Genomic DNA, 14,251 nt, shown 5'->3' with positions numbered 1-14,251 from the left:
GCTGGCCTGGAGCAAAGGCTCATGTGGTTCTCGCCAAAGCTAGACCAGGCCCAAGGCCCTTTTCCCAGGCAGTCTGGGGTTCATGAGGGCATGGGTCTTGAAGGGACCCTGAAAAGTCACCTGAGCTTTCTTCCTGCCTCCTTGCAAGCACATGTAGAGAATTTTCTTTTCTTTTTTAAAAATAGTTCTATCATTGTTTTAATGAATTTTAAGTCATTCATGGGCTACAGATCTAGAGGCGTGCTGATGTTTCTTCACGCTCCTGATTCGCCCCCTGCCTTCCATGGCCTGTGCTCCCTTCCCTGGCTCTTGCCCACCGGGGAGTGACTTTGTGCACTATCTGCCAGAGAGCAATGTTGCTCAGAGAGGAAGGTGCAGCCAAGGAGGGTGCAGGAACTGGGGGAGGCTGGCTCCCAGCCTGGCCCTCTGCCCTCTGCCTCCCCGCAGGATGAGCCCACCACAGGCATGGACCCCCAGGCACGCCGCATGCTGTGGAACACTATCATGGGCATCATCAGAGAAGGGAGAGCCGTGGTCCTCACTTCCCACAGGCAAGAGATTCCCAGGGGCTGAGGTGGGGCAGGCGGGTGATGGAGTCCAGTCCTCTCAGCCCTCACCTGCTCTCTCCCTGCCCCCAGCATGGAAGAGTGCGAGGCCCTGTGTACCCGGCTGGCCATCATGGTGAAGGGCGCCTTTCAGTGTCTGGGCACCATCCAGCACCTCAAGTCCAAGTAAGGATGTTGTGGGGGGTTGCCTTTGTTACCTTTGGGGGAGAAGTGGGGAGTCAACAAGGCCCTGTGCTCTTTTCTGACACATGAGATGTCTTGCTGCTCCCCCATGCCATGGGCAGAAGTATCTGAGCCTGATTCTGCAGCAGCAGGTGGAGAAAACCGGTGTGCTGAATGTAGCTCTTCTTTATTGGGCTAACGGCCTGTGGCTGAAGGCTTGCTGAGGCTCCAGATGGGAATTCTGAAAGGGGAAAATGCAGAGCCCAGTTGGGATGAGAGAGGGTCATTACTACTGCCTCATTATCACACCACTCATCCCAACAGTCCAGAACCCGTGACCTATTTAATGAGTCCACAACCAACATAGGAGCAATCCAGAGACCAAACAGCCTGAACAGTCAGTTTCTTTCTGGCATGTCATATGCTTTTTTTTCTCTTTCTTTTTTATTTTTTAAATTATGAAAGTATTATAACATATTTACAGGAGACTTGGAAAATACAGAATCATATGCTTTTGAGTTTGGGAAATAACCATGTATTATATGACAAACCAGCAATGCCAGTAATCTTTAGTAGGATTATCCTGTCCTGATAAATTGTAAACTGCTATAAATAACGTGTTATTAATAACAGTTTGTGTGCCAAAGTGGACAATCACTTAAAATAAGATTTGGATAATAATGCCATACTCCCTTGCCTTCTGATATGTTTTATAAACTAGGAAGGGTGGACTTTAAATTATTACTTATTTATCAAACACATTTTGAGAGCCCAGAATAGAAAAAGTCACCATGGCAGTTGGTGAAAGGAGGAACACATAACCCACTGCATCTGTGCCAAGACACTTCGCCTCGATGTTCCAGGGGAGTGTCTTGCACAGCACACATCAGGCTTCAAACGCATCACATGCAACAACAATTGAGGTGAAGGTCTAATAGGTTAGCTGCATCTGAGCTAATAATGTCTTGAGTAACTACAGCTTGGACACTATACAGGGACTTCAGCATGTGAGGTCACCAGACCCATGTCAGCAGCTTCCAGTGTCCACCTGCTGGAGAACGGATGCTCCCTACCCCCTTTCCCTCTCAGTCCTCAGTTTCCTGTAGGAGAGCAGGTGAGCGGGAACATTCCTGTGTGAGGGATGGTCACTTTTCTGGGGGTGAAAGGTAAAGGCATTTTATTGTAAAGGGAAACAACCCTGGAACCTGGATGGAGCACTGAAATAATTACACCATGAGGTAAGTGTGAAGGGATGCCAGCTGGCCGTGCACTCACTCTCTAGTGGACCATTTATCCACATGCGAGTGACCTGGTGAGTGAAGGAGGGAGGCATCCATGGCCCTGGATCTGGCAGCTCCATTTGTTCTGGAAGCTTCCCCAGGGAAGCACTGCCTTCCCAAGCCTTTTCTCCCACCAGGCCAGTCTCTTAAAGGCCCAGGCAGTCTTTCCACCTCTGAGGAAGCCCTGGGCAGCCTGTGATCTCAGCACAGGGCTCAGACAACCTTTGACTTCAGCACATACATTAAAGGGAATGGAGCAGGGAACACCTGTGTCTCCAGAAGGTGGACACAGGAAGGTGTGACATAGACCTGGAGACCTACTTCACCACATGAGGCATTAAGACCCTAAAAACTAGTGTCAAACCACCTCTCCAGGAACCATCATGGCCCTTTTGGTCCTAGTTTTAAACATGCACACAAGATCTATTTTGGTTTAGTTGCTAGGTTGTGTCTGACTCTTGCGACCCCATGGAGCCCACCAGGCTCCTCTGTCCATGAGATTTCCCAGGCAAGAATGCTGGAGTGGGTAGCTGCTTCCTTCTCTTCTCAAGATCTATAGTATGGGCCTTTAATCCCCAATATTTGTGATAAGTCTAGTCCTCATTTCAGGATTTCCTTAGATCCAGCTGCTAACAGGCCTGTTCCACACCGCCATGTGCATCCCCCAGGTTTGGAGACGGCTACATTGTCACGATGAAAATCAGATCCCCAAAGGACGACTTGCTTCCTGACCTGGGTCCCGTGGAGCAGTTCTTCCAGGGCAACTTCCCAGGCAGCGTCCAGAGGGAGCGGCACTACAACATGCTGCAGTTCCAGGTCTCCTCCTCCTCCCTGGCCAGGATCTTCCGGCTGCTCGTCTCCCACAAGGACAGCCTGCTCATCGAGGAGTACTCGGTCACGCAGACCACACTGGACCAGGCAAGGCTGAGGGGTGCCCAGCTGGGCAAAGCCTGGGCTGCAGTGCCCAGCTCAGCTGGAATCTACACAAGGGCAAGGGAGGATGTGCCCAGGTGCCAAGTCCCTCTGTCCATTAGGGCAAACTTGGAAACTCAGAAATGGTTTTCTAAGAGTATTTCAGTCATCAACAGACTTCACTGACTTTTTTACAGCATTCTTCCTCACAACACTATGATGTTTTTTCTCCTTCCCAGTTTGTGGCGATGGCCCTTTTTTCCTTTCAAATCATCTCTACTGATGCTTAATTTAAATACAATAGAATGCACCTATTTAAAGTGTACAATTCAGTGAGTTTTGATAAATGTATGTGCCATGTGTCAGGTTTTTTTAACGTGATCATTTTTTATTGTGGTAAAATATGTATATAAAATATATGTAATTATCATTTTTAAGTGGCATTACACTTCAGCGGCATTAAGTACATTCATATTGTTGTACAACCATCACCACCATCCATCTCTAGAAATTTTTCATCTTCCCAAACTGAAACTCTGTACTCATCAAGCAGTAACTCCCAAGAACTGCTCCCCTGGCCACTGTTTTACATTCTGTTGACTACTCCACATACCTCAAAGACGTGGAATCACACAGTATTTGTCCTTCTGCGTCTAGCTTATTTCAGTTAACATAATGCCCTCAAGGTAAATCCATGTGGGAGCCTGTGTCAGAATATCCTCCCTTTTTAAGGTTGAATAATATTCAGTTGTATGTATATACCATGTTTTGTTTATCCATTCATCTATATGGATGTTTGTTTCTGGGTTTCATTGGTTTTTATTTGTTCTTTTTAAAATAAATATCCTTAAAGATTACTCAGCATAGCAGTAGAAACAGGCAAGTCCCTGCTTACTCTCTGAGGAGCTGGCTCCCAGCACCTTCTTGCCAGCATAAATAGATGGAGGCAGAGACAAGAGTTGGTCACACTGCACATTGAATTGAGAATAGAAAACTGGAGCGATCAGCTCCCGTCTTCCTGGTTTTGATTTTTTAGTTATTCCTGTAGAGGTTTAGGAGGCTACCACTAGCTGAAACTCTGCCTCATTTACCCATAATCCTCTTGTGGGCACGCCTTTGGCTTAGCTCACAAGTCTAAGAAGAAGCCCTGTGCCCTGGGCAGGACACAGGCTGCTCCAGCAGAGCTGTACATTAATTGTGGGAAACAACAAAGTGAGTGGGTGGGAGGGTAGGTAGAGGGTGCCCTTTTCTGGAACTATCCACCTACTCTTGCCCTTCTCTTGCCTCCAGGTATTTGTGAACTTTGCTAAACAGCAGAATGAAACTTACGACCTCCCTTTGCACCCTCGAGCTGCAGGAGCCAGCCGACAGGCCAAGGTACCCCTGCCACCCCTTCCCTGTCCACTGCTTGGGGCAGATCCTTGGCTCAGGGACCCAATTAACACACTGGGCCTGCAGGGGCCCCAGACATGCCTCCTGCAGAGAGTCCCACCCATAGCAGCCCTCACCTCCTCCCTGCCACTCCTCACTTGTCTGGGCCGAAGGTAGCTGTGTACCTTCCTTTTATAATCAGGAAACTTTTGGATGGTATCGGAGAACATTTCTGAAAAGAACTTTCTCATGTATTTTTGCTTATAGCAAAAAAAAAAAATTGGATTTTGGAAATAAGCAGGGAAGATAGGAGAGAATATTAAAATATTTCAGTTGTTGGGATACTTGATATATACATCTGGTCTTATGTTTGAGTTTCAAAGTAAGGAAATTAACTGGCACTCATTTCACTGGTGGTCTCATTTGGCTAAAAATCATTCTCTGTTTTATGAAGAGGGCTCTTTGCTCTTTATAAAAATTTCAAGATGATGAAGGAAGTAACAGTAAAAGGTATGTATCCTGGCCTGTCATAACTCTTGGGATACGTGCCTCCACATTCCTGCCCTGACACAGCACCCACGTAAGAAACACATTCATCCCAGTTCCCCAGAAAGAGAACAAAAGAGAGCTGGAGAAAGTCCTGGAGGAGGCGACCTAAGCCTGGGGTGTTAAAGGATCAAATTAATTCAGCCATCCTCTCCTGACTTACCTGGAGAGTAAATCAAATAAAATCAAAGTATGTTTTTCAATAAGCCTAATTTCCCATAAAGTTCTCATTCCTTCCAGTTTCCTGATTGTGAGAAAAACCAGGTGCAGGTAATGATTGAAACATTCCTTTCCAAGGCACTATTTGTGATGCATTTTCCCCATTTCTCTTGACCAGCAGAGACCTAATGGCTACTTGGCAAGGCTGACTTTGCCCAGAAATACCTACGTAAAGGCATCTGTCCAGGGAAAATTAGTTCTGCTGAGATTTTCCAGCCATTCTTTCTGATTTATAAATCTTATATTTGCTGTTTACACCAGCAGAAAATTATTCTTTGAAAGTAGTTGCAGTTACAAATTCCTTTTGTAACTCAAAATACATAATTTGGTTTCAAAAGTTTTTCCTAAAACTGTCAGTGATCTCCTCACCCCCAGCTGGCATGTGCCCTCATAAAGGGGTAATACCAGGTCATCTCTGGACCTGACAAGGGGCATTCATGATCTGTGATCTGCAGCAGTTAACTCCAAACTTTCCCTCTTACTAGATGTGATTGTTTTCTATTTTGTCTGTCACATTTTAGCATACAGATACTAGAAAACCTACTGCAGCGTATATTTATTAAATCAGCATTTTTCCATAATAAATGTGTGGTTCAAAACCTAACCCTGACTCTGTGACATACAACCTTTATAAAGCTTTGCAAAACCCCTCCTGCAGAGCATTGTACATAAGTAAATGTCATGAAACAAATAGTAATTATATTTTTGTTTACATTATCCCATTTTAAAACAATTTTCTTCTATAGGAAGTGGACAAAGGGAATTCTGCACCTCAAGGGTGACCTTAATTATGATTTCTTGGCTTTTAAGACAGTAAGGACATGATAACTTCCTTGGGCTAAAAAAACAAACCAAAGGCACCATGAGAAATGTTACAGAGGGTGTGGCTAACACACATGTCAACATGTACGTGCATGGTGGGGCATGAATCTTTAAAACATCTGGATCGTAGAGTCAGAACCTGCAGGATCATCGGCTCCAAACATTACAGACAAGGAAATAAACATAACCTGTAAACTTGGATGATCTGATAGACTTCAGTGCCCTCAGCTGAGCTTCCTTCAGAGCTTGACTGATGGCTATTTAACTTAAAGTCTAAAAGCCATCGAACCAGAACACCGAGATGAAGAGAGTCCACCTGATCTCCTTCTACACTGCCCAGGTTTTCTGCTGCAGCTTAAAAAGAACTGTAGGCAGCTGAAAGTGCAGGAGCCTTTGCCATATGGTCATTCACACCAGCCAGCATAAGCAATCCCTTGGCAGCAGAAATGAACACAGAGGAGGCACACAGTAGACTCCAAATGGAGGCTTTTTCAGAAGGAAACAGGAACTGACTCGCTCACCTGAAACACCTGATGGGAAACTTACCCAACCAAGGAGTACAAAACGCGTTTCGTCCAGACCACAGGAGAAGCCTTGGTCTGTCTTCCTCCTGCCCGTGGCCTCCATACTGCTCTCATTTCAAGTGGATCTGCTTTTTGTGTGTGTGTATGTATGTGTGTGTTATTTTTCAAGAGAAAATAAAGTGCAAACATACTTTCAACAAACTATCCCAATTCACTGCTCTCCCTGCGCGCACGATCTGGTGTAGTTTTGGACATTCCCTATACCCATAACTCTTGTCATCACTGCATGAGCTTATGTGAGAGTAATTGCCCCAGGAGTGCCAGTCACAGCAAGCTTCTGTAATGAGCTAGTCTCGATGTTCCATGTCAAGGCTGCTTCACAGGGTTTGAGACAACACCCAACTGGCAATGCATGTAGACATTATCCACTGTCAGCTGGGTATTATTTGCATCTAGGTTTAGTTCCCTGGTCTGGGAACTAAATCCCGCAAGCCACAAGGTACCACAAAAAATAAATAAATAAAAATTTTGAAATACTAGTCATGAAACATAAGCAGGGAAACCTCGAGAGGGAGGAGGCATGCACATACTTAGCCTGGGTTTGAGGAGAATTCAAGTGGGAAACTAGACCCAAATCTCCTAAGAACATGTTTAATTTATTGAAAACTTTCCCAATCTGGTTTAATAAGAGAGATTTACAAAGAAGAGGAGGAGAAAATAGAAAGAGTCAGTTTAGAAAACAAGACCACTTGGGAGGTGTTTCAGGAGTATGACTTGCTGCCATATTTTCTAATTTCCTGTTCTTCTTTGGGGAACTCAAGATTTTAGAACAGCTGAGATTAAGAGGATCTCTTTCAGTCTAAGTAAAGAGCTCATAGAGAGCTTGGTTTGTTCCTGCTACTCTAGATCTCCTAGAGAAAGAAGAAGAGGAAAGCAGGGCAGAAAACAGGTCAGCAGAGCGCTGGGCTTGGGAGAAGAGCCTAAGTATTTTCACCAGGACCAGTGAGGAGGAAGTTAGCACCAGCGGCCTGAGGGGCTTGTGGAGAAAGGGGAAAGGTTTTCCCCTAGAAGGACAGCAGTATCCCCTTCCTGAAACAGGCCCCAGAAGCTCTCAGCCCTCTGGACCCAGGCTATTTGGGGCTTGGTTTCCTCAGTGTGCTACTTCAATGCCTCAGCAGGTCCTCTGAGATGAACAAGACTCCTGGTATCCACAGGGCGTAACTGCTGCCACATTTGTCCAAGGTGTTTGTCAAGTTAAAGAAAGCAGAGGCACTAGAAGTTTCAGATTCAGAGACTTAAAGGCTTGTAGAGCTAAAAAAAAAAAAAAGGCTCAGTTTTCAAAGATGAAATCCTTATGTAATTGTTTGATTTACACTGTTTTGACAGAAAAGGAAACCAAGTCCCAGAAGGATTCAACTACTTGGCCGGCCATCCAGGCTTCCCTTCAGGCCTCACTCTGGTCCTCCTCTGGTTACTTCACTTGCATGTCTGAAGACACATGCCCATCAGACCCAGAATTCCCTGCCCAGCTGGTGTAAAGTCTGCCTCTAGGGCCCAGTGGGCCTCTTCCCTGGGTCATAGATGGTCCTTGATCTCTCAGGTTCAAGTCTGCTCACGGCTGAGGGCCCTTGGGAAAGCAGGAAAGCAATGAAAAGGGGTAAGCCATGGGGCAGCTGGCTCTGCATCACCACCATCCAACACAGGACTCCAAGGAATCCAAGAAGTTGATAGTTGAGCCTGCCTCACCAAGGAGGGCGTTATTTAGCAGTTTCTTTGCTTAGTTTATTACTTTAAGAATTGAGACATACATGATATGGGAATCCCTCAAAGCTACTCTCCTCAGAGCCTTTCCCAAAGCTCACCATGACACATACTCAGCTTTTCAAGTAGCTGTCTGATATCAAGGCTCAGACATGTGTGTCTCATCAGTCAAGCTTTGGCCAAACCAGTCATCCTCTTGGTTCAGCACATTAGCAACTTTCCTAAGGGACCACAACACCTTGTAGCCAAATCCCTTAGTCCTGGCTTGTGGTGAGTTTCAGGAAGGACACGTCATCTACAAAGCACTGCACACACAGCACCTAGTTGACAGGATCCCTGGCACACAGCTCTGCAATTGTGCTATTCTCATTTTCCGCCAGAGCTTGGAAATCTCTGTGGTCTTGAATGATACTGACTGCTGAGTCCATCCTCTAATGCCAGCTAGAGAAGGAAAAGATAAGAGAGGAGGGGAGAAGAGGGCAGGAGCATCCAGTGCTCCACATCCCGGGTCTAAAGCAGGGCACAAGATACAGCCAATGTCTCTGTGGTATTAATATTCTCATGCGTTATTGTTCAGTTGATAAGCAATGTCCAACTCGTTGGGACCCTATGGCCTGCAGCACACCAGGCACTTCTGTCCTCCCTTATCTCCTGGAGTTTGCTCAGACTCATGTCCATTGAGTCAGTGATGGTATTTAACCATCTCGTCCTCTGCCGCCCCCTTCTCCTTTTGCCTTTAGTCTTTCACAGCATCACGGTCTCTCCAGTGAGCCAGCTCTTCACATCAGGTGACCAAAGTATTGAAGCTTCAGCTTCAGCATCAGTCCTTCCAATGAATACTCAGGGTTAATTTCCTTTAGAATTGACTGGTTTGATTTCCTTGCAGTCCAAGGGACTCTCAAGAGTCATCTCCAGCACCAGTTTGAAATCATCAACTCTTCAGCGCTCAGCCTTCTTTATGGTCCAACTCTCACATCCCCACATTCTCATGTGGGGGTCATCAAACTTTCTGAAGGGGCCAGAGAGTGCAATGAACTAAATGAATTGTTTCCAATTCATGCAATGGATGCTATATAGCAGTGGAAATGAATTAATTAAAAATATATATTTCAAAATAGATAAATCTCAAAACTTAATGATTAGCAAAATAGCCAACAGCAGCAGGATAGTAATAGCAAGACCTTCTCTGGCTACTCAATCTAAATTTTCAACTGTCCCATCCCCATCCTGACATCATACCCACTTCTATGCTTTTTCTTAAATCCTTGAAAGTTATATTATCAAACATACTGTATGTTTTTACTTTCTCTTCTTGTTTATTGTTTCTCTGCTCCCCTAAATACAAACTCCATGAGGGCAGAAATTTTTGTTTAGTTTCTTGTTTTTTCTGGTTTTTGTTAACCAAACCATTTTTAATTTTTAAATTCTTGGCACTACAGAACTAAACTTAAATGTAACATTCTGCTCTTACATTTATTATCAACAAATATAACTATACTTCATGAGCCAAAAAGCCCAAAACAAAACTAAAAACAGAAAAGCTTGTGAAACTAAATACGAATCCCAGCATTAACAGCTGAACAGAGAATGTGATTTTTAAATTTTTAGCAAATGATAAAAAGTTGTATAGAAACTGAACACTTAGAAATAATTTAAAACCTGAAAATCACTGACCAGAAATCACACAATTTGATTATATGGACACAAGATTAAAAGTTTATGAGTGAACCTACATTGTTCTAGCTACAGCACCTGCCCTTCTCAGAGGAAAGCCTGGCATTGATTAGATTCTGGGCCACACTAACACTGGCCACAGAATCAGTGATAGCAATCTGCCTTCCAGGACAGCCTTCCATTGGGTCAGCAGTTTTGATCTGGGCCCTGGACATCTGGCAAATCTCATTAATGTTGGTGCCTTGGCCCCTGACTAACCAATTAAGCTATTTAGAATGGTGCGTTCGTGGGTGGTTTGACTAAAGGCATCCAAACTTGCCCAATAGCCTTTTATCTCTGGAAAGCTGGAGTCAATTCTGGTAAATCCAGTCTCACCACGAATCACAGCAAAGTGATGCCGTCTGGTTTAACTTAGCCATATGGAGTGGAGAAATGGTGTGTTGCCCTTGAATTGAGTAGGCATGTAGTCGTGGTTCCTCTGGGTCATGGGTAGTGTAGGGGTAGCTTGCAGCATCACTGCACCCACCTTGGCAGCCCTCACAGATGACAGATATCCGGCATGGGCTGGTACAAATGGTCATGACTCTTCATTTGGGGACCCAGAGAGCATCTCTAGCATGCCCAGGCAGAGCTGCTTGGCACGCTCGGTGATAGAGCACAGCATGCCAGCAATGATGATGGCCCACTCGGTGAAGCTGCCCAGCATATTTCCCATCCCCAGTGTTAAGAACAGTGCCTGGCCGTAGGAGCCACTCAGTAAGTATCAATATTTGTTGAATTAATGACTAAATAGTGTACCCTGACATTTTTATAAAATCTAAAACACATGAAAGCACTAAAGATTATTTATAGATACATGTGTGTGCAGTGAAAAATATTATGCTTGAGGATTATGAACACCAAATTCAGGTGTGACTGCTTCTAGGTATGAGGGAGGGAATGACATTCAGGGTGAGATGCAAGGAAGGTCTAACTGTATGTGTAATATTCAAATTTCTTAAAAATATCTGAAGCAAGCATTGTCATATGTCAAGAGTTGATAAAACCAACTGGTGGATACATAGGTATTTTTAAGATTACTCTCTCTACTTTTTGTAGGCTTGAAATAGTTCGTTTAAAAACTATCCTATCCACGGGACTTCCCTGTTGGTCCAGTGGTAAAGAATCTGCCTGGCAGTGCAAGGGACGCAGATTTGATCTCTGATCAGGGAGCTAAGATCCTACATGCTGTGGAGCAACTAAGCCTGCGTGCCACAACTGCTGAGCCTGTGCACCACTACAGAGTCCACGTACCACATTTAGAAAGATCCTGGATGGTGTAACGAAGATCTTGTGTGCTGCAATTAAGACTCCGGGCAGCCAAATAAATAAAAACAAATAAAAACTATCCTATCCAGAACTAATATCTTACACTGCCACCCACTACCCCTAACAATACCACCTCTATCAGAGGCCACCCTTTGCTCCCAGGAATATTCACAGCAGTGTGTTGAGGGCTCTTCTGAATGACAGCTACTCCACTTCTCCCACCCTGCTGCTGGGTCAGAGGATGCCAGATACTGAATCTCACTCGCCTTTGCATCCCATCCCTCCTATGACTTTCACGATTGTCTTACTATAAAATGGATTTTTGGTTAATATTGAACTAGGTAGGATGAAAATGCTAATTTGGGAAACGGCAGGCAGGATCAGCTACATAATTTTGGAGGCCCAGTGCAAAATGAAAGCTTATTAGAAAATTATTTAGAATTTCAAGATGGCAGTTGTGCTCAGATGCTCAGTATTGTCCAACTCTTTGCAACTCCCAGCAAAAATAGTGGAGTGGGGTGCTATTGCCTCCTCCATGGCATCTTCCCCACCCAGGGACTGAGCTACATCTCTTACATCTTCTGCACTGGCAGGTGGATTCTTTACCACTAGTGCCACCGTTAGCAGAGCATTAAATCAAGCACAAGTGCACAGGCCTCACACTCATGAATGCGGCCCTGAGGCCAGGCTTTGAACACAGAACTCATTAAGTAGCCGAATGACTTAAAAGAATAGGCTATGGAGAGGCTCCTAACTATGTACTACATCCACTCATTTCTTCCACAATAACAGACCAGTGATTTGGAGCCAAATTGCCCAGGCAGAGTCAGCACTTCTCCAGCCTTGTGGTAAGTGTGGCCTGGTCACTAAGCTCTCTTCAGCAGAATGGAATGGAAGTGGCAGGCATGACAGCGGAGTAGAAGTGCCCCTCCATGCGCTTTCCCCAGCTCTGCTGACTGGAACCTGATTTTTGTGGTAACCGTGGAGACAAGTTCAAGGATTCAGGATGGCAGAGCCACAGATAGAAGGCCCCGAGTGTGTGTGTAGAGCAGAACTGCCCAGCAGCGCAGCCCACTCCCCTATACCATTAGGTGGCCCAAACTAGTCTGCATCTTCATTACATTACAGCAGCCTAGCTTGATTGACTTAGTGGTGCGATAGAAATACTATTTTTGATTCACCCAACAACCAAAAATAGACTCTTCCAGACAAATCCAATGCTATAACAACCCACTAGGGACTATAAACTGGCAGCACTAGGCTCTGGGCCAGCCCCAAAGAAACAGCCTGGCTTAGAGGGGAAATAATACATACATTCCCTCCAAAAAACTCAAGCAGCTGCTTAGGATGTTAAAGTTCCTTAACAGAGAAAGCCTGTAAACCTCAGTGTGGAAAGATAGATGTCCTCACAAGTGCTGGAAACCCTCCCAGCAAGTCTGGGATGACTGGCCATGAGCTCCACTCCTTGCTGATCATTCACAACCATTTCTCTAGAGACACAGTAGGCAAGACTGCTGGCCCTGCAATCGAGCTTGGCAGTATCAGATGGACCAGGGGATGAGACTGTTTTTCAAGCAAGATTGAAACTCCATAGTCATGTAGTTCCCAACAAGGCTATAAACTGTTCCCAAAGCACATAATGACCCAAATCCAACCAGCTACTCATCAGATAACATCCAGAGGTCAAGGATCAGGTGTTATACAACACAGCACATGGCCCAGAGCATGCATGCGCGCGCGCGCGCGCACACACACACACACACACACACACATCTTTTTTGGCAATGGACCTTGGTTTTCATAACCACATTCTACTTGAATTTGCTCAGGAGTTTTTTTTGTGTGTTTTTTTTTAATAGCTACAAGTAATGAATGCCCATAATATTCCTGTTTTGATAAAAAATGAGTCAGCTATCTGATGATGCTCAAGCAGAGGGTATCTGACCCTGGACTTGCAAAACAGAAATTTGTAACTTGCCAAAGGATACAGCTATGCCGTTGAGAAGATATTTTCAATAATTAGTATTTTCAACAATATTTAGCATATCCCCCAAGAAACTTCTGGACCCTTCATTACAGATTTCATTCAAAATTTAAAGAAGGCCAGAGGGAGACTCAATGTCAGAGATTGGATCAGACTCAAGTCTTAATGATCCCAGTCGTGTCTGCAGCCTGCACTCATACCTCCTACTCTTTTAAATTAAAAAAGCACCAGAGAAACAGACCAGTCTCAAGAAAAGGCCAAAAATTTCATGTATATACTTGTCACACCCTGTTCTCAAAAACATGGTACATCTACAATAACCAGCAAAGAGCACTGCAGTGCTGAAAACACGAGGAGAAACAAACTCTGGGCTTGAAACAGCAGGGTTGGCTAGAGACGAGATCGAAATGATGATGAAACTGTGTGTAGTGGGACTGGGGTAAGGGAGGCCATACCCACCTGGAGACAGGTACATGCCCAAGGTCATGCACACAGCCACGCAGGGAGAACCAGGGCCCGGGACAGAGGCTGGAGGACACAGAAACAATTTGCCTCTCTGATGCTCTCCAACAGCATGGTTCCATGGGATATCCCATGAACAAACACTGTTCATTCAACCTTTTGAGGAGATGAGAAGAATGGCAGATACAGGCCAAACTGGAAATAAGACAGAAGAACTTAAGAAAGCTAAAGAAGCCATTCAGAATAACACTCCAGTGCTGACACTCCCTGGAGCTCTGGGAAGAGACTCGGTTAATCCAAGGAGGCCAAACATGAGCTTTCCATCAGGCCAAGGTTGAAAAACAAAGGGCACAGAGATAAAACAGGCAGCAGTGTTCAGGGACCCATCACTGTAAAGAGGAGCACAGTTTTCAGAGTGTGCCTAAAACTCCAAGCATGCAGACCTGGAGGCTCACCACTTCATGAAATGACTTCATTTTGGAGAACACCGATGAAAGTGTCACTATTTAAGGTTAGCCAGAGCAGGAAAAGGGATGCTGGCCTTTTCTAAAACCACTGAAGCTGTGGTCAGTAGCAGAGCCAGAGAGAACAAAAAAGTTTCCTTTCCCCTCACAGCCTGGGCCCCCACTCCCACGGATGCCAGGCATTTGCTTTTTCAAC

General features: G+C 45.0%; 1 protein-coding gene and 1 pseudogene across 1 annotated transcript in view; one reads left to right on the top strand and one right to left on the bottom strand.

The window, feature by feature from the left end:
• Positions 1–6,603, top strand: part of ABCA4 (ATP binding cassette subfamily A member 4) — a 124,106-nt gene extending 117,503 nt beyond the window's left edge. Inside the window, exons 42-46 of the mRNA XM_086391299.1 lie at positions 448–551; positions 639–731; positions 2,677–2,926; positions 4,211–4,297; positions 5,803–6,603. Of these exons, the coding sequence (XP_086247425.1) occupies positions 448–551; positions 639–731; positions 2,677–2,926; positions 4,211–4,297; positions 5,803–5,838 (570 nt within the window). The 3' untranslated portion in view covers positions 5,839–6,603. The remainder of the gene's footprint in view (positions 1–447; positions 552–638; positions 732–2,676; positions 2,927–4,210; positions 4,298–5,802) is intronic.
• Positions 6,604–9,902: 3,299 nt separating this feature from the next.
• Positions 9,903–10,552, bottom strand: LOC147375835 (poly(rC)-binding protein 1-like; annotated as a pseudogene).
• Positions 10,553–14,251: the final 3,699 nt, after the last annotated feature.

This window comes from Bos grunniens, chromosome 3 (genome assembly GCF_055505025.1).
Source record: "Bos grunniens cultivar Pamir isolate PY7600 chromosome 3, Bosgru_T2T1.0, whole genome shotgun sequence".
NCBI classification, from domain to species: Eukaryota; Metazoa; Chordata; class Mammalia; order Artiodactyla; family Bovidae; genus Bos; species Bos grunniens.
The sequence above is the reverse complement of the archived record's forward strand: the minus strand, read 5'-3'. Positions and strand labels throughout refer to the sequence as shown.